The sequence below is a fragment of the Galendromus occidentalis genome, unplaced genomic scaffold (genome assembly GCF_000255335.2).
Source record: "Galendromus occidentalis unplaced genomic scaffold, Mocc_1.1 scf7180000077087, whole genome shotgun sequence".
NCBI lineage: Eukaryota > Metazoa > Arthropoda > Arachnida > Mesostigmata > Phytoseiidae > Galendromus > Galendromus occidentalis.
In genome coordinates, this window is record NW_003805075.1 from 114,870 (window position 1) to 139,866 (window position 24,997).

The 24,997-nt window shown below is 50.9% G+C and overlaps 1 protein-coding gene across 1 annotated transcript; it reads left to right on the top strand.

The window, feature by feature from the left end:
* The first annotated feature begins 963 nt into the window (after nucleotides 1-963).
* On the top strand, nucleotides 964-2,493 carry LOC100898635 (sterile alpha motif domain-containing protein 11-like). Its single transcript, XM_029110749.1, has 4 exons — nucleotides 964-1,205; nucleotides 1,320-1,618; nucleotides 1,726-1,982; nucleotides 2,140-2,493. The coding sequence occupies exons 1-4, from the start codon at nucleotides 964-966 to the stop codon at nucleotides 2,491-2,493; spliced, it is 1,152 nt and encodes a 383-aa protein (XP_028966582.1).
* Nucleotides 2,494-24,997: the final 22,504 nt, after the last annotated feature.

A 24,997-nucleotide genomic window follows, 5' to 3' on the forward strand; every position in this document is an offset into this window, starting at 1 on the left:
GATTCGATCAACAGCAACGACCATCATCATCACCAGCAACAGGAGAAACAAAATCATTTTCAGAATCTTCACCATCAACAACAGCAGCAGCAACTCGACCGCCGTCGAAACGTCGTTGAGAGTGATGATGACGACGACGACGAAGAATCCGAGGAGTTGGCGTTGTAAGTGCTCGACCTCTTCCGGGCTTACCGTATTGCTCCGATTTCCATGCATCGTGATGAGTATCTCAACGAAATATATCCATCCTCGAATTTCGCAGGAGAAGTCGCAGCTCCTCGGCACGGAACTCGGACGGGGGAGCAATGAGTAGCTCATCGATTCTACATTCCCAAGGGAAACTCAGTTCGATTATTGACCATTTGCTGGGCCAGACCTCCAAGGGAAACAATAACCATGACCACAACGATATTGGGGAGTCTGGTAAGTACGATTATCGGATATATTCGGATGCATCATCGTCCTGGTCCACGGCGGACTGAGGAAGGGCGTTGGGGAAGAGCATGCACGATCGTGGAAGACGACGGAGTCCACGGAGATCTCATGCAACTTCCCTCCTCAGATAACGGAGTAGCGTCGAAGGACTCAACTCCGAGCGACGATGAAGTCGAAGAAATCATGGAATGCAAAGATCGTCTGAGAAAAAATCAAAATGAAGAAACGAACTTCCAAGGTCAGTGCAGCCGATCGGAGCGAAACTCTCCTCTCCTGATGACGAGACCTCTAGGGATATTCTTGGTCTCCTCCCCGCACGAGGAAATGGGCTCAATCAATGAATTCGGAATTCCCTCAGATTCCTTCAAATTGGCGCCGTCCGGCAATCGTCGTAAGCATCAACGACCTCAGCACGTCTCGGTCTCAAGTGGTCAAATAGCCGACAGTATCAAATCGGAACGTCTAACCCCGGAAGAGCCTGTTCATGTAATCAGCCCCTCGACTTCGCCCTCTCGCAGAAGGCAAATCATGCCGCCAGGATTTCCCGCCGGTTTGAGCTTCATGTTAGGTCTTCGTTCAGGTCCTTCTGGACCTTTGGGTCATCTAAGTCCGACACCGAATCCAGGTTCATCGCCTTCAGCGCCTCCGGGCTCAGGCGCTTTTAGTACGGCTCAGTTGAAGCATGTGGAAGCAATGATGAGCAGCAACCGAAACTATTCGGAGTACATGCGTTCTCTCGCCGCCAAATACAACTCTGCCACCAACGACAGGTGAGTTCAATCGAATAACAACTCCTTCAGGGATTCGGCTACTTGTCATCTGCTCAAACACCCACCAGGGTTCGTAGTCAATATTCGGAGTCTGATCGTTTTTTTTGCCCTCAGCTTCCCGTCGAGTTCGCCATTCTGTCCTCCGACACCACCGATGCGACCTCCCCTCCCTCGTAGTCCGGATTGTCCTCCATCACCTGCTTCGAGGCCTGCCATAGGTTCTCATTCATCAGCTCGCGCAGCAGCCGATAGACATCCTTCTCCTCAACGAAGTCCTCCAAGCTCTTTCACCTTAGCCGATTTTCCCTCCTCGCAAACCCTGCTCAACCTTGTCCGAACCCACGCACAGAGCTCGCAGCTCGAATCTTACCTCAAGGGAGCGGTGAAGCGATCTTCGTCTTCCACCCAAGAAGGTGAGGAGGGACGAAAGCGGAAGATATTCCTATTATTCACTCTGCCAAGAGTCCCAAGGAGCTCAACGTCTCGGAGACGTCGATTTTCAAGGGGAGACATATTTCAGGTGATCCCCTCGATTTGTCGTTATCGGGCCCTCCGATGAAAAGCGCGCGATCACCATCCCTCTCTCCCGCTTCGACGAAAGAACACCACTCGTATCTGGGTGTTCAACAGGATCTCCAACCCGATTCGAGAACGTCTCGCTGCTCATCCGCGGGCTGCCCAAATCGAGAACATCAGAGCAAATTCCTCGCGAGATGGTCAGTAGACGATGTCGTGAACTTCGTGCAGTCGATCGACGTGTGTGCTTCGTACGCAGAGGTGGGTTTATCTTTTTTTTATTGCCGGTCCGAGAGAAAATCAATTACGACGCGACACGGAAGCGATCTGCTGTCTCATTCCCGTCGCCAGTGCGCGTTCCCCGAGTCGTCTTCTCCTCATTCGTGGAGTGTAACCGTGTATTTTTTCCGCTCCGCAGAAATTCCGCGATCAATCAATCGACGGTAGTATACTTTCTGTTCTGACCGAGGATCACTTGACGGCGTACATGGGCATGAGACTAGGCCCTGCCATAAAGCTCCGGCAAGGTCTAGCCAACATGACTGGCCACTGTAGTGTATGCTTGCACTGTTTACATTGCCGTGGCCCTCCCAAATCGCCGATAGCTCCGAACACTCGCGCGTCGTCCGCAAGTCCCTCACCGCACAGCTCTCCTGCGGCATCGCCCAAGGATCCCGATCTGCTAGTAGGACAGCCTACTCCTGCGTCATCGTCATCATCGCCTTCTCCGTCGCACGCGTCAAGTCCGACCGACACCACGGCTTCAAACTGAAACTCTATGATCGGACTGTGTCGCTAACTCAGTCCTCACGGAGACGCTCAGGATTGTGGGTACACGCCTACTTACATACCATATTGTATGTAGAATCGGATCTCGATCCGACGTTGTCCGAACAAAACGGAGTACGAATGAGTCCCGTGCATTTCAACCAGTTTGACGCCGCGCGCGGACGATACGCGTTCGTATTCACTTTTTTCTCAACTGTCGACGATTCTACGCACAAAGGAGTCACAAATCTGGGCCCCTGTGCTCGATTGTTCGTTCATCCTTCTCAGCGTCACTGCTTGATCGTTCTGTTCGTAACCATACCACCACAACAAACATCAATCTAGTCGATTTACATTTTTAGTTAGATGATGATGAACTCCACGGGCACTCCAGCGCTATTCTCTCGTTCGAGTGACGTGGATTGATCGTTGAAGGCTCGGACTGAGCCGCATCATCGATCGCGAGAGGCGATTCCGGGAAGAACGCCTGAGAGCGGTATGCTGTTTGCGCGATAACGCGAATGGGAGCTGCTCCCACAGCAGCCTTTGCAAAACGATCTCGAGGAGCTTCTGTCTGCTCTAGACTTCCGTTGACACTAGGGAACCACCATTTCTGTACATACGATTGAGGGTAACGTGTCGTGGAGAAAACGAAAGAAATGATTTGAATCTTAGAAATTCAGTCTTACGCCCCTGGAAGTGGCTAATCGTCATATTCTATGGCTTCTGAACCCAAAATTAGACTAGTTCTAGCCTAGTCTTAGAGTGTGACAGATCAGTCATTCTGTGTCGATAAGCGGTCGAGTGCGGGGAGCGAGGGGACGCTTGGGAAAATCTTCGGAAACGTCACCGTGGGGACCACTCGGAAACCGGTCCACTCCTGGTTCACCTGACCACAATAGTGAATGATGATTTGCGTAAAATGTTTCTCCTGTCGCAATGCTATGCTCAGGATAGTCTAGGTTCTTAGCATCACGATGTAATCACATATGTATGTCATTATTGTCAACGGGAACTTCACTTGACACGTCTATTATTACTATTATTATAATATTACTATTATCGAAACGGTAATGATGATGATGCTCATTCGTATCGCTTCTATTACTACTTGGTATACGACGGTGGTTATATATCACTGACAGTATCATTCGAAGATGTTAACTTGGACTGACCTCGTCGACTACGAGACTTCCTCATATCCGAATCCGAAAAACGACCACGTCTTGTGACGGTTTGAGAACAGCGAATGTCGACCCTTTCAAACTACGCATTATTCAATCTCCAAAATCATGAAGAACAAAACCAAATAAATACGATTCTCCGAGTCATTGCGAGATTTTCTCTGATATTTCGATATCCATCTTCTGGACGATTGAAGGATCCAAACCGCGACGGGTGGATCACGGTAATACCACCACAGTCATACCTACAATGTAGACGAGGCGGAAACTCTACACCGGGGAGCTCTCTGCAGTCGGATGTAGAAAATCCTAGTCCAGGCCACTTCGAGCCGCAGCGAACAACTGCGTACCACACGATTCACATCATGAACGGATGGACCCAAGGGAACCATACCTACGTATTTCTTCCCCAGTCAACTAATTGATCGCGGGGGTAGTTATAAATATTTCATGAGCTACTTGGCTCCCTGTAGCTGGGCAAAGATGACCTCGGACTCTGAGTTGGGCTAGAAAAATTCGGTTTTCTGAGTGACTCGCAATTTTCTAATTGAGGGACGATCTTCTACGTTCGAGAAGTATGGATCGACCCTATCTTGAGGACTGCATAATATGTGTCCTTCCTCGTCTTCGATTGAAAATACCTAATCCTAATCGCCATAACATGAAGGGTCCAGTCGCTGCAGCGAAGCGCCCTCTATGACTCATCGAGGAAGCCGCGAGCGGCAGTTCCCGCACTGGCTCAGAGAGGGAGCCACGGGCATCTTTGGAGGAGTATTCGGCCACGCGACTTCGTTGGCACATTCGATGAGAGTCGTCGCTCGTCCAAGGCTCGGACTCTCCATGAGCGATCACCAGCGGACTCTAGTCGCTTCTCACCGAGGGCCGTACAGTTCGCCGGGAAATGTTCTCGTCCTATACCCATATTGTTCGAGCTGACTGAGAGTTTCTTCCATAATCACAGACAGCGTAGAGGATGGATTTCAGCAGCCTTTCAGTGAGCAACTCGTCTTGCGGTGTCCAAGCAAGTTGTCGCGCGGTTTAACACGCGATCAAGAAGAAAATTGCCCCAGCTTGACTCTGCTGGTCTGGGATAGAAACCGCGGGAGAATATTCAAGGTGTCTCACTCGTTCCGCTCCCACTTTCATTTCACAAAGAGATCGCGTCAAATGTCCAGCTCTTTCCCGACGTCAACGGGTCGTCTCGTCGTCGGCATTCACACATCATTTCATTCCTGCAATAAGCCGCCGATATACCTGATTCTCTTCTATTCTCGTCTCACTTAGACTCCCCCTTGGCTGGGAGAGAATCTCTTCCCCATTGCCAGAGATAAGAGTTGCACGGAAACACCAGAAGCCAAATCGGGGTCCGCCTTCGCGGTATTGGAACGAGCTTGATCTACGAGAGAGCTTCGACCTTATCTCCAGAAGAATGGATTCGAGCGATACCGACCCAGGGAGCTGCCGTCCTACAACCAACTACGAAAACAGCTAAACTTCAGCTACGAGTAGAAAGCCGTTGGACATCTCCAGATCCGGAATCCTCATTCCCCGCATTCTTCGGTCGGCGTAGCTCGCTTTCCTTCGACGATGTCAGGAGCATCACGTCCAATCCTCACAAACGGAACTCTTTTCTCAGCTTCTTAGCTCGTTGAACGCTTGAAGAACGATTATATTTATCCGATTTCTCCCCGGCAATACGTTCACGGATTTTGTTCCATTGAATATTTCAAACCTGGAAGAGTCGAAGTCCTCTCCTTCCTCGACAAAATTAAGACTTCGGAGATGAGCGATGCGGAACTATGCAAAGTCGACCGAATCTCCATCTCTGTGAGTGGTGTCACAGAAGATAGCGCCACGCTCGGTCTCGTTGACCGAAAAATCGCGAAAAAGAACTTCATCCGATGAGGAACGAGCTCGGGAACCGTGGTGGAGCTGATGATCCTGATTGAGAAGTCACCAAAATGGAGATCCGAAGCACATCAGCATTTAAGGGGGACGTTTTCATGTAATCGTTTTGTATCTTGTCTCCGTGGTCATTCGTCTTCTTTCCGCTTCGAACGCTCTGATGCTAAGCCCATGGGATCACCCATCCCGTCGACGGTGACATCGGACGTTTACTCAAGATGAAATACGGCACCAGTTCGGCTGACTGGGCTTTCCGCACTAGTTGTTGATCGACTTCGAAATCATCGCTTGAAGATTTGTAACTACTGCTGCCGATGCGCAATGCATCGTCGTCTAGCCGAGACCACCGGTGCAGAAAGTATCATCTTCCTTTCATATTCCTTCCATCTCCCCATTTGTGCTATCAGCACTTGCGTCTCGGCGGCGAATATTGAAGTACAGAAATGTGCTCGTGTGTGTTTGTGGACCACCTTGATTCGCCTCGTAAACGAGAGGGTAGTAAAAAAATATTTCGAGAAATACACTTCTCAAAAAAGTACATACACACATATTGAAAACGAAAAGGGAATAAATATCAAGTATCTCAGAGACATCGTAAAACCCCACGGGAAGGATGAAACTGGAAACGGCCTGGCCAGGCTCTCCGGGCCGACCCGGCGACGTCCTGTTCGCAGGGAGTCGCATTTCGTAATGATATTCAGAGCTCATAATTGAAAGTTTCGTCGGAATTCATGGAAGCTCTAGCAGTGGGGCGCATGCCGCTCTTTCGTCATAATATTTCCGCCGTCTGACCCACCGTGAGTCGAGGGAATCGCAGCGAGCTCCTCGGACGTGTTCTGATTTTCTCGTGTCTGTTTCCCGTTTCGTGTCGGTTGTGTTTCAGAGCCCATTGTTGGGATGTGGTTCACGAAAAATAATTACTCAACGGAATCTTGCTATCCATTGTCGATGAATGGTCACTGCTCACGCACTCCGGGGGAATTATACGCGCAGATCACTAATAGAGCCGAACGACCGCATCTCTTTCGGCTCCCCGGTCGGGATCGGTGGATCTCCCTTGTGGCGACCAATCTCGCAGTTGCACTCGTTTCTGTCGGTGGTATTAATGCTGCGGCAGCCACCTGCTGCGATTCTTGGATGTTCGGTTGCATAGGAAGGGGGATGTCGATACCGAAATGAAAACCACGTACGCGGAGCTAGATTACGAGACTCAGAAGAGCGAAACAGGAGACATGCAACGTAAAGTCCATCCAGCGGTGTCTCTTATGATTCAATTTCGTGGCTGTTGTTTTCCTTGCCGAAGGTCCGCGTCTCCGCATGAGCCTGTCTTGCGGTCTGACTCACTCGTCCGTTCCTCAGAGATGCCACGGCGGACAAAATATTCAGAAAAACTCGACGAACCCATCTTGGAAGCGCGTCGCCTCACCGGCTGCAATGCAAAGTTTTTGCTCAGATTCCGTAGATTTCATCTCTCTCCGATCTATCGTCCCCCGTCCCTCGATCGGAATCGATTTAGGTAGCGTCCTTTCGCTCCTTCCAAGTACCTACATCAAATCACTGATATCTCCGGCGAGGCGGAATCGCCGCGTCATTCGGCAGAACATCTTATCCTTAGGTATTACCCTGAATCGTTTCCAACTGATGACGGATGACGGACTCGTCCGTTTCGTACACACGAGGAGAAAAATCGGAGAATAGCGAAGGGAATCGTCGGTGTTATCTATCTACAGAGTCCGCATGGAACACTTCTATTAGTATACGCACAGAAGCTCTGTCTCTCGCGTCATTCCTCAAGCGCGGTGGATTATAAATCAGCGGGGATTCGAGAGGAGACTACCCTTCTAACTAGCAAGCCGAATAGAGCCGAAAGAGAGGCGAAATGAGTCAGCGCTTGCTCCTCGATTCCGCAAATCCACTGTCGGCAGCTCGTTCGAAATTTTGTCATACAGCGCGGCTTGGGAGGTTTAAAGAAAATTCGATAACACAGGATCCATAGATATCCGTGAGCTTTTCAGAAACGTGCCATGCATGTAATACGCTTCACTTGGTCATGTTGATCTGCGGCCTCTGACCCCTTCTGTGATCTGCACCCGACCGGCTACCAAGAGTAGACCCCTTGGTGATTGTGCTGCTAGCTGAATGTATGGCTATTGGTGATGCACACAGTCGTCAGTAGGGAGGTCGGAGGTGGAAGGTGTCATGCTGCAATTTTCTGGCGCTCGACAGAAGAAGTAATGCAATCGCAAGATGGTGGCTCACAAAGCTTCTCGAATGCAGATTCTTATTTTGACAGCAGTCAGCTTTGCTTCCCTTCTTCTATTATAATCTGGAAGCCACCGCAACTGTATTCCGCATACGCTCAGCCTCTATTGTCCGGCGATCTTTTTTCGCTCGCAGGATGTGGGCGCGGAAAGGACGGTCCCGACTCCGCATAAGTTCCCGCCATGCTAATGAAAACTGAGAAGTACTCGAACCCGTCCAGACGCTCGAATTCACAACACGTGAGGCGAACCCCTCTATTTCGGCTCTTCCTTCTCTTGTTGTTCTTTCGTCACACATCTCCCGATAAGGGACGAACAATGGATGGAAGTACAGAGTGTCTCGGTATGTGTGACGACAAATTAATTTCATTCAGGTAGCAAAGTTTTACAGCGGGCTCTGATCGTGGGCTGGTGCAATAAAATGCTAATTCGATAAGGGCTCTCCACGGTGTGTGTGAGACTCTTAGTCGGGAAACGTTAGATAAACGATCCAGCCTCATCATATGACTTTGATGGGTCAGCTGCGCCGACAGATCGACCACTCGGCCGACTGTTCGATTGGAGCTTTTAGTCGATAAGCCAGTGCATCGGACACTCGTCTATCGCAGTTGTGGTCGGGATGACGGCCGGCGGTGGCACCAGCAGCTACGACGGTGACAGCCTCAAAACGATAAAACCACGCTTGGGAGACGTTCGCTCAGATAAATCGAAGTCAGACTCACAAACAGAGGCTTCCGCCAGGAAAGTTACTCGCGGAGAATTATTTATTTTCGCGATTTCCGAAGGTTTTCATCAAGCGACCGCTGTTTCTTCGAGCGGACCTTTTGGCACTCACTCGGTCCGCTGGCCCTTGTTCTTCAAAAATTTAGCTTTGAACTTGAACTCTGTACCGGGAAGTTTCAGCCGGTCGGTAATGAACTCCCACCCAGGAGTAATTCGCGCACAGCGATCGTGTGGTTCCGCATACGAGTCCGCCGCCGAGCAGATATCAATGACTCTGTTTTCGCTGCGCCGTTCTCCCCTCATTCAGATACGGATTGCTCTGGATGATTGTCGCCTGCGATACGGCAGACGGTCTACGCGACCATTCTATAATGAATTAGGCGGAGCAGCCACACAAGCTCCAGCCGTCACGAGGGTCGAAGATACGGCATAGATCACCGTCTGAGATAGCCATGGCACCTGCTACGGCTTGATTTCATCGTCTTCTGCTCGGTCTCCTTCCTCATTTCGTCTCGTATCTTCCGACGCTGACGGGTCGATAAACGTCGCACGGAACGGAGCTTTTTGATCGATTAGACGGATGGACGTGGCCAAAAGACAAAAGAGAAGCTGTTTGGAAATCGACTCTCGATATTCGTCGCCCGCGAGCGTTCCGAACGAGGGAAATATTTTCGGAGGGTACGAGATGAGCGTCAGGCTAGAAATCGGCAACGATTCCGATGCGATGGAGTTCTCTCAGAGAAATGTGTATCATATCAATGTTTGCTCCTCGGGAATGGCATAGAGTACTCGCTACGGAGGTAGATGGATTCGATGAATCTTATCGGGAAGTGGCGCCCAAAACAAAGCAAAGTGCTCCCTGCAAATTGTTTGACGCTTGTCGCCGATTCCGATGAATACAAACAAATGCAACAGCATTACTGACATCTCGAGAACGATTCTCACTGGCGTCCGACAGGCGCGGAATCGACGTTGGCTAATGCGGAGAGCGAGAGACCGCTCTGTTATTCACAGAATGGAGCGAGTTGACGAGGACTCCTTCCAGTTCGATGGAGCTGGCTTCCGATAAGCGAGGATGATTGACATGGGAGTGATAGCCCAACAAGAAATACAATTCAATGTTCGCATCGAGGAGTATGTTCGGGGTCGAGGCACGACAACCTCGGCTCGCTAATCGTGGCCTAGCGAAGCGAAAGCTCCTTTGATGCTTCGGAGCCACGAAAGTTTCTGCATTTAGTCAATCAGGAGAGAACGAGATAGCCGCATTCTGGAAGTGAACATTCCATGCAAACACAGGAGAAGGATTGCCATGTTCTCGAGCGAGTTCAAAGTGGTCGTTTCGCAGCTGCCCTTCGTGGATCGCCACACGACCACGCACATAACGGAGCCATCGAACAGCAAACAAGAGTGCATGGCTCGGGAATTCGGCTCCACATCCATCCAATAATATTAAGAATGTGAGATAATATATCGCTGGTCATGGCATGATTAACGAGGGATCGGAAGAGCGGTAGCTGGTTGGCGCGGGCTTGTTTATGAGCGCTAGCCTGTTTGGCTCGTACGTTTGTTGGATTATTCTGAGCTCGTTGAATGCCTTATCTTTGTCGTTTCTTTTCTTCATTTTTGCTCGGAGTGGGTTGACAGCCTGCTCGATGGCTGGCTGGTCCGGTGCACGTGAAAATTCTTTCGCTGTTTCTAATAATGTGTTGTCGTCGCACGTAGAGCAGATTGCTTTCGAGAAAAAACAGAAGAATACCATCAGTTCCAAAACGGAACGAGGATCGTCATTTAACCAGCTGCTACCATTTTCAATTAATTATCTCTTATCGACGGCTCGACGAATTTTTTCAGCTCAGATGCAGCTGATAGGAGAGCAGGACTCACGACACGCTCAGATAACATCACTTCTCGATCTTCTAGATCAACGGAGCTCTCTTAGAAATCATTCGGCATCTGTGAAAACCGGCGAGAATCGTTGGACGGAATGAAAGGTCGGAGGAGAATAGAGGACGTCGGGGGCTCTGCAAAATTTCCCCGGTGATTTTCCAGCTGCACAGTATTAGGCGTAGCTCGTTGTGTTCTTGCTTTTCTTCTTCTTCTCTCCGTCTCCGTGGTATAAAAAGAAGAAAATGGCAATGACGTCGCGTCGCCTTCAGTCAACGATTACACAGAAGGTCAGAGGTCCACGTGGGTGTCAGGTGTCTTCTAACATAGAATAAAGAACTTCAGAAGTCCAGAGACTGAGTCGAGAGCCGATCATCTTCTGATGATTGAGAGATCTCGGAGCTGTGTAAGCTGTCAATCTGCGCTTCAACTTCTCGAACAAGAATGTTGACGGTTCAGGTTCAGTTCTTGGCACGTTTCACTTTTTTACCATTGCTCGATCTCCCTCCGGCGATTCTCCTACGAGACTTGTCGGGTATCTACGAATGCTCTGAATTCCTCTCTAACCCGAAACGCTTCACGGGATTCTCCCGGAACAGCATCGATGTTGAATCCTCTACGATCATGGGAAGCTGAGGGAAAGCAGGGGAAATCTACGAGGGGACCGAGTGTATTTTTATCTCTAACTAGAGCGCGCCTCATATCTTCCTGCCGGACGAGAAATAGGCTCGATTCAATGATTTCTCGTGGATGCGCCGTAGAATCGAAAATGCAGCAACTCACGAATGCAGAAGTTTGTGATTGTGTGTGGATGCAGGAGAAACGGATATTATAAGTTCTGGTTGAAGCGGATGCTCCTCTCCATCAATCGCTTGTCCTCGTTATGATCTATCGATTAATCGATCCATTCCGATCGTGATTTAGATGTTTATTTGTTTTTTCTAGCGTTCATCTCACTCGTAACCATGGATATTATTGACTTCTCGACGATTCGAAGGAAGAAAGGAGCAAAACACTCGACAACTATCGATTGTGCCCGCCTATTAGCACCAAATTTCATTCAATATCTCGCCTTATCTCGTCGACTGTCGTCGCTCTCATGAGACAGAGCGGATTTCTACATTCCAGGGCCGAGGAGCTGTCGATGATTTTCGATCCGATGGGGAATGTCTATCGATACGCGGCCAGCATTTCGCTGCTCGCGGCCTTTCTCACGTTCAATTGACCATTATCGACGCTTATCCTCTTCTTCGATCCCACGTTTCGGCTCATCATTTCTGTTATGAGCATCATGCGAGAGCAATGTTTACGTGTGTCATGTGAATGATCGCTCTATCCTGCTATGATCGGCATGACTCCGCTGAAAACCAGTGTGAATCCCATACAGGAGCGAGCTCCATGAATTCGCATGAGCAGGATAATGACGAATATTAGCGGAAGCGAATCCGATGACTCCGATTCTACAACAATGCTCAGCCTCATCTAAGTCAACAGCGATCCTCTGGCACTCGAAGGTCTTGACCATGACTCTCCTGTAGACATTTATTGGCGGCAGAGGGCCAACATACAACTCGGAGCCAGTGGTCGAGACTCTCGGGTATGTCACGTAATTTTCGTGTCTGGCATGTTGACTCTTGAGAAGGGTCCGAATGCGCTTCGTGAGTCGTCCGACCGCTCCCCCAACCTTAGTCTACATACATACGTGTGTATGTTGCCGCTTCGAAGCGCGCGCTATTGAACTAAGGCGTCGCTGGGGCACCGTACTCCCCCGCGCGCGCTCATTGAGAAAGTCGACGGAGAAGAAACGTCGTCGTATGATTTCTCTTTGAAGAGCGTCCGCCTGTCTTCAGCTAAAACGACCGTTCACCGTGGTGTGGGAGGTGTGGACGGGTGGGATCCCGATGCCAGGTCCGTCCTATCCCATTCAGAAGTCGCTTCGGCCGAACCCAAACTCGCGTCGGCGAGTCAGGTCCTGACTCCGAGAAGCATCCAATCGCTCGAGCGGGCGGGCCGGCCGGTCGGCTGGTCGGCCGAAAGCTGTTTTCTCGTTTCTTCCCGTGTCCATTCGGTCTGTTCCTGAGGCGCCAATCTTCCGCCGTAGACATAAGAGACTGCTTAAACGAAAGGGTTATCGATGACTCTCTGGAATTATCACTGTTTTGCTCGATATATGTATGTGCGGAGGTGAGGTCTAGGGACACATACGATGGTCCGACGAGGGGTCACTTACGGTCAGCCGGGCAATCGATCGACGAAGGAGCGGACGAATGCCAATCACAGAAAAAGTGGACCGAAGAAATAACAAGCGTAAACACTACGACATCGAGTCACGATACGACCGTTCAGTGTTTGTGTCAGCGTTTTTTCCCGGCAGTGCTGTTGTGCACTATGTTTGCTTGTCCGCATGCCCGCTTGCCCGTCTCGATACTTAGCCGAAAGCGAGCTGACCAACTGTCGGGAACATCGAATCACACCGCGAATGGAGAAGTATTCGTAGATCAACAAACTCCCTCATGAATCACTCCCATTCACTCCATTCATCAGAAAGAGCTCGAGCCTGTAAGCGAAAAAAATCTGCCGTCCACGACATCGAAGCTATTGTCGATCTTGAGTCGTTTCACCGTATGGAATCGTCGGGGTCATTCCTCAAGCCTCACGCGTCTACATATTTCCAGGTCCATCGGAAGATTCTACTCGCGCGGAGTTGAATCTAGAGTTTCCCCTCGAGTGAATAACTTACGATGTTCCGTCTTGAGATCTTTCCTCTCCATACCGACTCGTGTCTGTACTGGTGCCCTCGTCCATCCAGGTCTACGAAGAAGCAATGATGAAGATCCGTGGATTGAGAAAGCTCGAAAAACATTTGTTCTGGTTTTCCCATTTCGACTGCTGTGGCGATGGCGGCTTTTCGGAGGATTTTACTCTAATAGTTTATTTAAACAGCTCGTTTTGTTCCTGCCTAGTTATACGGAACGAGTTCTTCTCGATGGCCGTTCGCCGTAAAAGGGTCAAAGGCAGCAATTTGACTTGGAAAGCGGACACCACCGCCAACACCACCGACCGACAATTGTTTTTCGTTTGAAATTGTTTCCTCTTTTCTCCGGCGTCCAATTGTTGTCGGAGCCGTTCGACGACTGATAATTGCGTAATTTAAACCGACGCAAACAATCCTCACAGTTCTATTGAATTGAATCGAGTCGGGTCTCCTCTTCCTACCGTTTATCGTCCGCCCGGTCTCCACGCTGTCCAATCCGATATTCCGCCAGCTCGTTCTGAGCCGCGAGAGATGTCCCCCCGCGGTGAGTCGTCCCCTCGTCTCGCAGATCCTCAAAATGTTGAACGTTTGAGGGAATCATTCGGGTAGTGCCCGGATGACGAAACATCGAGTCGGTTTCGATCTTCAATGGTTCCTTGTAGTGACTTGCTGCTCCGACTCAACGTCCGTCGATGAGAATTCGCGGATTCCTGTTGACATTGTGCCGAATCTCGGGGGGTGTAGGAGAGTTGATGAAGTTCAGCGTCGGGCATATTCGTTTCTGCCTGAGGGTTGAACGCCGGCGAGCGGCACTCCTGGTTGTGCATCCTGTTCACCTGCTAGCGAGCGAGCGAACGAACGACCCACCCACTCTTGCTGACCCACGCCCTGGTTCAGCAAAAAAAAATAAAAAGAGAGAGTTTATCTTCTTCATCTCCACCATAGTCTTCCACTTGTTCGGTATCCCCCCGCGACGACTCCGCCACTGCCGCCTTTGCTATTGCTGCTGCTACTACTGCCGCCGCAACCGTCGTCGTTGTTGTTGCTGCTGCTGCCGCTGCAATTGTCTCGTCCGCAGCTCATGTTGATGATGAGCTTTAGGTTCGTATTCGTCGCCGTCATTCTCCGTCTGTTTTGGTGGTGGTGGAGAAGAAAAAACGTAATTGCCTTCTGGAGGCGATCTTAGGTTTTCGGTCCGGTTCGCCTCCCGATTGAACAAGTGCATCATAATAAGCAACACACCATTGAGGGTGTGGTGAACAGTTCAGCGAGCAGTTCAGAGCCCCGATCGGTCCGGACGATCGCGAACGGAGCAGCATCACACAAAAAAAAGAGAAAGAGGATTGGTCCGAGGGAGCGGAGACAGCCGGTGCCCCCCCATAGGCAAACCAGGTCGATTCCTTTGGCCGACCGTTCATCCTCGCATCCATCGATCTGCCGTGGACCTATGCATACGTATATCTGAGAACTCACCCATTCATCGGCAGTTTCATCCGTTCCCGCCTGTCTGTACTGCACCCCCGGGCCTCTCATGCACTTGTTGCTGACTGCATGTAGTCCACGCCAACCGATCTCGTATCCGATTCCGAGAGAAATAGCGAGGCTGCCCATGAAACAAACTGAGGCGGAAGGGTCGGAAGCTCAAGGCATTCAGCACGCCGGGTGCATAAGGAACATTTCATTCTGGGGAAGGAAACCGTTCCGACGGAAGGTCAGGGGCTCGAATTCTGAAGCACACCGATTTATCTACCAGCGGAAACCGAGTCCCTGCGGTGGTTTTCCGCGAGGAGCTCGAGGAAGAAAATCTAGCCCTGGTCGATTATCCCGGAGCCGAAATTGTTGTCGACTAGCGAGTCGTCGATTCTCGAGAATCATTGGGGAAATGTCACGGCGCTCCGGGATTTCGGTTAGAATACCACTCTCGGTCTTTTTCTGAAGCCTCCGGAGCGTCCGAGATTCACCAGATATCGAATTCTCGCTCGGCTTTCTAGGGAGACGTCTTTTTGACGAGCGACTCGAGCTGACTCGATGGGAGCTTAAGCTTAACGATGCGGGTCTCTCTCAGCCGCGTCGGAACGCTTGCTCTCGATCATTTCTCCTCTATGAAGCTGTTGTCATCGTCCGCCCCCCCTTCCCCTCCTCACTCTTGGACTTCTGGAAAATACCTCGGTATCCATCATATGCACGTACAATGAAATCCGTTCGTCCCGTTTGGAATTCTCAGCTACGGAAGCTGTTCCTGGTGTCTCCAGAGGGACTTAGCGGGCAGCGTCAAGTTGGAGACCTCTTGTTTCCTTCTCTTTTCTCCACACTTTCTGACGCGCGGACGGTGGGCGATCACGACTTTTCCTTGCTTGTGTGATGATAGCATTGTTCGTTGACGTCGTTGTTGTGCGGGCTTAGCCGTTCGGTCGGACTTTCTGTCTGTGAGTCTTTAGATGGCTCTTTGGTTGCTCGGTCGGGCGATCGGGCCGCCGCCGCCGCGCCGCCGCTCGAATGAAGCATAGACAACTGCAAGGACGTGACACCAGAGGTCAGGGGTCGCGGCCCGGATGCCAACATTTCTTCTGTGGGAAGCCAGCAGCGAAGAAACAACAGAAGGCTGAAACAACCGCAGCCCCCAAAGTTGAGCATCCGAATTCACTGCCTGTCGCTCGCTCGCTTGCCTGTCTGTTGGCTCGCTTCTTGCCCGTTCGGCTTTGTACGCTCAGCAGCATCGTTATGTAACCGGGATCGCATTTTATACCTTGAGCTGCTGCCCGTCGACGTCCTCTGGATCGGCGACGACTACCTACGTAAATCGAGCAAGGTTATCTAAGATAGCGCCGAAGATGATTTTCTCCAACTCGCGTCGTCCTTTGATAGCATCGATTCCGCTGAACAGAAGTACCACGAGTAGTTCGAGATATAGATGGGAAAGCGTTTTTTTCGGAGTCGTGATATTTCCCCTCCATTGAAGTCATCGTCATCGGATATCGGCCGATCGTCGATCTCCGATTCTCGTTCCGCCAGATCAGGACACATGAACATCGATGCCCCGGTCCTCCTTCTAAATGATCGCCGCTGGACTATAACCAACTGGTTACGGCAGCAGAAGAGAAAAATCTGCGTGGGCTTAAGATTACGGCCGAATCGATATTCAGCCGACGAACAGGAAAACAAAAGCAGACTCTGTCTCTGGAGACATGAGTCCATGTGATCCATCAGTGGCATCCTTGTAATCGAGGCATCGAAGAGGTTACGATGGAGATGCGGACGGGAGGATCGCGAGGACTCTGTCTCGGAATGAAAGCCGTGGTTAACAATCCGCCTTATCGGCGAGATTCGTCATTTCATTTGTTGTTGATGCCGCTGCTGTATCTGTTAGCAACGAACGAGGGCCGTCGCCATCGTCGTCGCATTATCGGACAACGGCAGATACATTCTATGTTTTAAGGACACCGAGGCGAAATTACTTCTCTTTGGCGCTGGAACAAAACGGCGCGGCGGAATAAAACGCAGCCCCCAATGAGGGTTATAAAACATCTTGAAGACGTTCAACAGATTGATCTATATATTCGTACGTCTATACAGGGAGAACGGACCGAGCTTCTGACGGTCGAGTAGATAGCGAGAAAGCAAGCCGGCGACCGATACATCGATAGAGAGTAATAGAGAGGAAAGAGATAAACCCTAGACAATAGGAAGCCCAAAAACTCGACGTCATCCCAGACAGAGACTCAATGGAGACGCTGATGGATACTTCCTTCAGTCGTACTGCTCGCAGAGGAGAAACAACAAAAAGGGCGACTCCTAAGCGGCCGAGGAGGCGCTGAGGGAATTCACTCTTCTCGATAAATTGTTCCGAAGGTAAACGCTCCTCGACAAGTCGTCAGAATCAATTGAAAGGGTTGCGTGGGGGATGTCGGTACAGTCGTTCAGAGCAACTAGTGGAATTGGTGGCGACGCGGTCGGTGGATGTTTCAAAGATCATCCGCCGACTGATCGGCCGAATGACTTACTGACACTCCGTTTCACCAAAAACCAATAATCACTCCAATTATAGCGACTAGGATCTCGAGAAGGCCAGTCCTCGAGCCGGTGTGGTAGATCTCGTCTGCCCCTAACGAAAAGTCTCGCACAATACGAGCAGAAGCACACCCTTTGAGGAATCGGCTGCTTTTCCACTGGACTCATTGCTTCCCAGACAGACGACCGCGCTAATTGATTATGATGGGACTCCAACTCCGGTTGCGACCGAGAGCCCTTTGAGGAGGTGCGTCGGCGGTGCCGCAGGCGGCTACAGAAATCGATTTTAAAAGCACACGACGGCGGCCCAGACCACCGGTCGGTTGTTCTCTCGTTGTCGGACTCGATCGCGAACGTGCCCGTTCCTCGCGTCTTCCTGCTCGGGACTCGGGCCTTGAACAGTCGAAATTTCTAATACGCTTCTGAATTCAATCATCTACCAATTGAATCATCTTGTTCCATCTCGCGATGACTCCGATTCGCTGGTGAAGCCACTGCCTGGGGTTGCGACATTTCTGTTTGCACGACTTGCACGTCAGAGAAGCCGCTCAAAACGTCATAAAAACGCTGCTACTGAGGAACTTTCAATGCGAGCGATAACGTGTTTACTGCTCTAGCGGCGTTTTTCTCTGGCGATGCTGTTGTCCGGATCGTTCACGTATGGAAATCGGAAACAAGCTTGAAGTGGTGACGTGACGTAACTATCACATGGCTTGACAAAAACCTGTATCGACGGAAGAGGCCGCAACCGCTCCGATGGACTGCGCTCTAGGCTCGAACCCCCGGTGATCAGGTGCAGTCGGTCCGTTCCCAGAGTCAAAAGCACCGCCTTCAGGCCATACGGCACCGCCCGACGATGTTTAGACTCCGTTGACGACCTGTGATTACAGACGGAAACCTCAGAAAGACCACGACCTGTCGTCCAAACGGCCATAGAGTAATTGTGGGGTGGCGAATATGGCGGCGCCGACGCGACGAGGCACGCCTCGAGGAGACGGTTTTCCGTCAAGCCACGACGAACGTTTCGAGATTCGGAGCTGCGCTACAATACTACCGCTTGCCGTGGCAACTTCTGCGCTCAGCGGAACGACTGAAGTATTGATTCGTGGAATGAGAGGCGTTCGCAGGCTCCGGCGACGGACGTCTTTAGCGTTTTGTCCCACGCTCTGCAGACATCAGTGATTGTCGTCGAAGACAAGGGCGACCTTCAGAACATTGTGGCCGACCCCTGGAAGGTCAGGGTTCACGCGGCAGTGGTGCCGATAGCCACCAGAAGTGTATGAAGCCTGAATTCCGAGCGAGACCTTGATCTGAAACATTCCACTAAGTCTCGATCTGAGTGCTCGTTTGCATCGGTGCGCAGCTCACCACCTTGTCAGAGCATTTGAGCGAAAGAAAACCGCAAGGGCTCCGGCTCGGCCATGTTTGACGATCTGTACACTGTTCGGAAACCAGTCCTCTTTTCAATATCCCGATCTTAGGGACGACGACGATTAGATCGCCGGTTTTGCGACGGATCCAGCCCGAGAGCTTCATCCGAAATACTATTCTATCGCAGTACAAGAGGGTGGATTCTGCGCAAAGTTCCGACTTCATCAAATGTCTACTTCATCCGAACCTAGGCCTCGGGGACTCCAGCGAAGCGCATACCTCCCGGTTCCGTATCGCTTCGATCCCGTAAGTTTCAGAAGGAAACGGAAGAGGTTTGCCTAGTAGCTCCGCGGAGGATCTGATTAGACAATCGAGGCCTTAAGCTGCGAAACGTGTTGAAAAATCTCCCGCTCGGGCATCAGTGACGGGGCCGAGTTCTCTTTTCATTGTGAAAACGGGATAATTGATGATGGTTCCGCCGCCTAGAGACCAGAAAGCGATAATGCGACCTGCAATGGACGAGCAAACGATCAGCCAGCAATCCGCTCCGATAACATTGCCTCCGCGCGACGGAAACTGATAATAATTTTTTCTTTCAATCCAGTCTTCTAGTGAGATCTGGCCTCTGATTATGATGCAGCCACAGCTCACACGAATGCTGCAAAAGGCAAGATCGACTTTCGATTTGACATCGCTGTGAACGCCAGTCCATATCTCCGAATTTGCCAAATTCGTTTATCCGCGGCGTCACCTCTTGTCGTCGTCAATGCAGGCAACAAGAAGGAACGCACAGAAGGCATTAGGCTACAACGAAACATTCAATTTCGGCGGAGGCGTCGAGCACTGGAATAAACATTTGCATTCAGATCCATTTCACCTTATCGAGTCTCTCGTCAAAGAGCTTATACGCTATCAGAGAATCTTGAGTTCATCCAACTCCTCGACGACTGTTACCAGGAGCCCTGAAAGCCACAGTGAATATATGTACAGTCGGGAATATTCCATTTTTTCTCGCATGTTCTCCGGGGCGCGCTCCCCTCCACAGAGAATGGCGAAGCCTTCCGAGGGGGCTCCCACGGACAGCTCCCGTCAACCTTACAGCACGACAGCATTTGTTCCATTCAATGGAAACAAGAGCATCTTGTTGTTGCCGCTGGATGTTTGTTGTCACATTATCAACACAGTAGCCAAACGTTTCTATCCAAACGCCCCGAGCGTTTCCATCGGGTGTAAGTCATGATTAATGTGCTGTGAGGCTTTAATTCTTTTCACTGAATTCTGTTGCTTTCGACCGCTTCTGTGAGTGTTCCTGTGGGAAAATGAAACTGACGAACCGTGGGATCGCTGGCGACGCTGCCTTCTACATTCTGAACTGATAGTTGAATTGAATAGAGAAAATGTTGCTCCGAAGACTTCGCTATTTCTCAAATTTCCCCCAGCCTGCCACCGCTGGGCCTGTTCCACTGCCCCGACGTTTCCCGTCCGCTGAATCATGGCCAGCCGGATGCTTGTCCCTCGGAGATTCGACTCGATGAAATCGAATGAATGCTTTCATTCGGCTGAACCCAGAGCGGAAATCGCAGTTTTCAGAAAGAGTCGAAAACGATCGAGAGGGGTGTCGACTTTTCGTCTTTCGATAGATAACCTTCGAGTTCAGTCGAATGATCCGAGCTCTCGTTTCAGAGAACAATGACTTTTGCTGATTGCATAGTAGAAAAAACGATTCGCGTATCGGTGGGCCTGTTCGCTTAGTTCTGATTAAATTACCTGTATTCGACACTCGTTCCGGTCCGAATGTGGCTGGTTCGTCTGTTTCTAGTTTCACATGAACGTCACCAGGTCTACGAAAGCAATTATGTCACTGGTTGAGGTTCCGATCCCGACGACCGGCTACAGAACGGGTGCTGTGACTTTCGTTCGCATGATTTGACGGAGCGGCGCGACTCATAACATTCAGAGAATCAGAGTTGCTGAACCTTTCGCTGAAGGGAGGAGAACTGATCTGACGCCTCTGTGACCAGGAAGAGAGTTCCGTCGTCAGCGAATTCCCATTCCGCTTGTGCTTCGCCGATATTGCCGCACCCTTCAAACGTCAAGTCTACATACGGCGGGAAGGAACTAGAATTGGTTGAAGTTCCCCCAGCGAATTCACATGACCCATGATGATGTCAAAGGTCGTAAACTCAAGACGAGTTATCCAGACCTCGAAAACTCAGCCTGCTTCCTGTATCTCGAGAACGATCCCAGATTTGTTCAGCTTTCCTTCGCGATACGCATCCGTGGGCTTCAAGCGAGTTCGATTACGCGTCCGAAATCGAAAAAGGAAATTTAGGTAATGATTTTCCGAGAGCCAAGCGCGCGTAGACAACTTATCGAAATTTATCGTCGGGCGCCCAAGCATTCCGCGGCGCGAGATTTTCAAGCAAACAGAATAGCAAATGAGTGTTCGTAAATACACCGCAGTGTCTTATTTCCGTTGAGTACACGGTACGGACTAAAGCACGGCCGGCCGCAGACGACTGCGTACGAAACTCGGCAACATTTGTGCGCAGCTTCCGTGAGTCACGACTCGCTCTCCTCCGAAACGGTTGCATCCATTGTTACTATGAAGAAGCTTCTGTCCGGTTGTTTGGCACGCGGCGGCGCGGCGTTGAGTGCGGCAAGCACTTCGTATCACGATTGCCATTCACTGCTTCTGACTGCTCATCAGCTCCCCTTCGATGCTCGAGATCGTGCTCGCTGCTGGTGCTCAAAGGCGTGGCTGCGTCTCCAACGGCTGATCCAATTCTCTACGCTCGCCACCGCCAATCAATGCTGAACAACACTGCCGCCACCACCACCATCACCACCGCTGTGTGGTAGTGGTCATTAGTCGTGACCCGATCAAATTTATCGCCGTCCCCTCCGGAGACGATGTGGACGAATAACCACAAGGATCGTGTCAACTCCGGATGGATGAAACTTCGCGAAAATAACTCAGCCGGTAGCTCTGCTCTTCATGCCGATGGAGGAAGTGAGCGAGGCACCTTCGATTGTGGCACAGTCATCAAAAATGTTACAAACGTTTGAGCGACTTCGGCGATGATTACCTCGCTGATCTGATCGAGAGTCCGGTGGTCACGAGTGTATTGTTGCTCGGAAGAAGAAGGAAAAGAACGTTGTCGACGGAAGTCGTGTCACGATACCCGTGGGCTGGGCCTGCACGATTGACCACGGGCGCCCGACCGCTCGCTCGCTTGAGGGTATTCGGACTCCCAACATCCATGGAAACTCGTTCCTTTATTCCTCCAGATGATGGCCGTAAAGGAATCGTTCAACGGTCAGGAGCCTCGCGAATCCGGGCCGCGTGGCGACGAGAGACAATCTCTAAGATACTCCGCTCGCGGACGGGATCCGAGGACGGTCTGCAAGGGACGCTGTATCGCTAATCCGGGATGGTTTTAGTCATAACCGGATCGGCCAATTGAGCGAGGCCGGCTGACAAGCCTCGTTATCGATGGCATAGTCGCCGTTCCGATGGATCTGGAAGGCTTCTCGGAGATGGAGTTGGTGAACTTGTCGGATATCATGATAATATCTACCGAGCTCTCCCCCTCGCCTCCCCGGCGTATCGTGGACAGAAACGTAAACAATTGCCTCCGCTCGTGTGATCGTTCTCCTCCTGCTCCGTCGTGGGTCCGGCCGGCTGCGTGGAAGTCGTGGGAGACCGACTAGCGAGGGAATAAGAACTTTTTTTTTCCTTCTCATAATGTTCCGTGGGATCGTTCGATGTTCCGATAGAACACATCGTTTACCGTTCCAGGATTACGAATCGCAACATCGAGACAAAAGAAGACTCGGAACAAAGATTAGTCGCTTGCCTTTCGGCTTTTTTCCTGGGCTCGGGAAAAGGGTCATGTTTCTTTTGGGTTGCGAGAACGGAGCACAACGACAGTACGTTCCTCAATGGCATTCCACCGCCTCGGGTATACGTTTGTTCGCCAGTGACATCTGAAAGAGCGGCGTTTTATTTTCGTCTGTATCACGAATGGATCCAGCGTAGAAGTGACGTGATCTTGTTCACTCTCTTCCCCTGCCTGCGTCTGCTTCATTCAAGAGTAGATCACACACTTATCTGGGTTCACATCCGTATATCGGAAGGTTAAGAGCACATGCGGGATCCTTCTCGAAAGTATGCGATCGTTTAAACGAGCCATTGAGATCGGCCATCATAAGTTGAAGTCGTTTGAGATTTTCGTCTTCGACGCGGCTCCGTCTGCACGCTCTGCGAGATATAGATGGATCGATCGATAGATGGATGTACGCATGCATGCATGCATGGACCAATGGATGGACAAGCGAATACCACCGTCAGCTGAAACACCGAGCCCGAGCCCTGATCCATATTGAGCGAGCATTCGGCCAGGCAGACGTCCGCCCGCCTGTCCAGCCAGCCAGCCAGCCGCTCTTTGGTCGACAAGCCCGCATGATTTTCGTCCGTCCATTTGACTGAGGTGATACATCTTCTCTAAGCGGACGGAACGACGTTTCGAAGTCGATTGCGGACTGTTCATCCTGGATGATTGACTTCTGTCAAGCTCATGGTCTTTCAGAAAACACTCTTCTGAAACCAATCTATCCAATCCAGTGCGGAACCTGCTGAAAGAAAGCGTGCCTCATCTGGAACAGAGCGCAGTGCTTCGAATTCCGATGAGACTCAACGTCGTCTCCGGAGCAGAGGCAGCTGCCTTGGCAGCGGCAATGGCCAGGGGAGCCGAGTCGCTTTGAGGATCCTCATTCAACGGAGCGGTCGAAATTAAGTTTCAAAGGCGGCGCGGGCGGCTGGAATCGGAGACACTTGTTTGGCGAGAGCAATTTTCGGGCGGAGATGTTGAAAAAAAAATCAGCCCAACATCCAAGTGGATACTCCGATCGGCCGCCTTCCCGGAACCACCCGCATCAGTCTTCATCAATCCGGTTCATGGTTACTCACATGATCTCCCTCCCTCCTCCTCACTCTCTCTCTCTCTCTATTTAGGTATGTATGAACACGACAAGCGGGTGCCACTCGAAGGGTTAAACAACATGAGGGTGGACGAACAAGTTGTAAGCTTCGCACGCCAATCGTTGATTTATGACTTTGCCTGTCTGCCATGATGACCATGGTCGGCTGTATTCGACCTCGTTTCACAAAGGACGACTTATCGTCTCCGAAGTCTCTTCATGCTCCTAGCTTTCCAAATGGAGGAAGGTGTGGAGCTCCTCGTGATTGGGATAACGCGTAGCACGAGGATCGTCGTGCCGCTGACATCGGCGGGGCCGATGCCACCGTTGTTGTCAACGTTAAATCAGACTCCCTCCTGCTTTTATGCGAAGGAGCGAGCGAGTGTGTGTGTTGCGCATTGTCGATAGGTACAGCAGTCATGAAGAAAACTGGCTGTGGACAAAGAGGGACGCTTGCTCGGTCGATCGGTCGCTTGCTTGCTTGCTCGCTGGTTGGCTCCTGATCTGATTCGGTCGCGTTGGTCAGCCCTTTCCTTCATGTGTCTTCGGCAACGATGGCAATGATAAGAGTTTCGACGAGCATCCGAACCACCGACCAACGGACCTGCCGGCCGACCACGAAGATGATATTAAGGAGTCGTTAAATAAAAGCCGATACGAAGTCCGTCGTGTCTCCATGACCGTCTCAAAATCGGGTCCGATTTTCATGGGAGTGGGATCAGATCACGGCGGCCGGTTAACGTTGCAAGTTTTATGGGGTTTGATCGAAGAGCTCCGCTCTATAGGCGAGCAAGACAAACGACGAGGAGTTTGTCGAGCAGGGAAAAATATTTATTCCAACCTTCTCATCGACGTTCAGCACCCGGACGCAGGCAGTGGTGGCGGCGACTACGACGACGTCGCCGGAGATGATGATGATGATGACGACGAAGACGTCGTATGCCAGCAGAGACTGAAATCTGCTCCTAATCGACCGAGCGGGACGTGCCACTAATATCAGTCGGGATAATGGAGCAGTGTAGCCGCTGCCGAACTTTGACCAGAATGAGGCGAATCTCGATGTCGTGACATCTTCGTCCATCGGCTTTCGAACAAGTATCATCACCTGCTTAGTCCCTTCGACGACGATGAGCCCAACTTTGATTATTTTTATTTATTTGGCCGACTCTGATTATTCGATTCGGAAGGGGGGGGGAGGGTGGATCCAAGTGGGATCTGGAAGACGGCCCCGGAGTCGGGCTCCAGACGATGAGTCTTGATATTCTAGACCTGCCGGCTCATGGAAGCATTAACTTGATCGCGTACCGACCAACCTCGTTGGAACAATCTGTCAGGACGCACTCGATCAGGTGCATGGGCGCTGGATGAAAAGACAGATTGGGACACGATGTATGGCGCCTCACCCAACGTACCACCCATCACAGCAATCGCCAA

Bases quoted from the DNA above. Each gene is read 5' to 3' on its own strand.
- LOC100898635 (XM_029110749.1), top strand. From the start codon at position 964: ATGCCGCCAGGATTTCCCGCCGGTTTGAGCTTCATGTTAGGTCTTCGT. The intron at 1,619-1,725 runs GTGAGGAGGGAC...GACATATTTCAG, and splicing joins TTCGTCTTCCACCCAAGAAG to GTGATCCCCTCGATTTGTCG. The intron at 1,983-2,139 runs GTGGGTTTATCT...TCCGCTCCGCAG, and splicing joins TGTGTGCTTCGTACGCAGAG to AAATTCCGCGATCAATCAAT.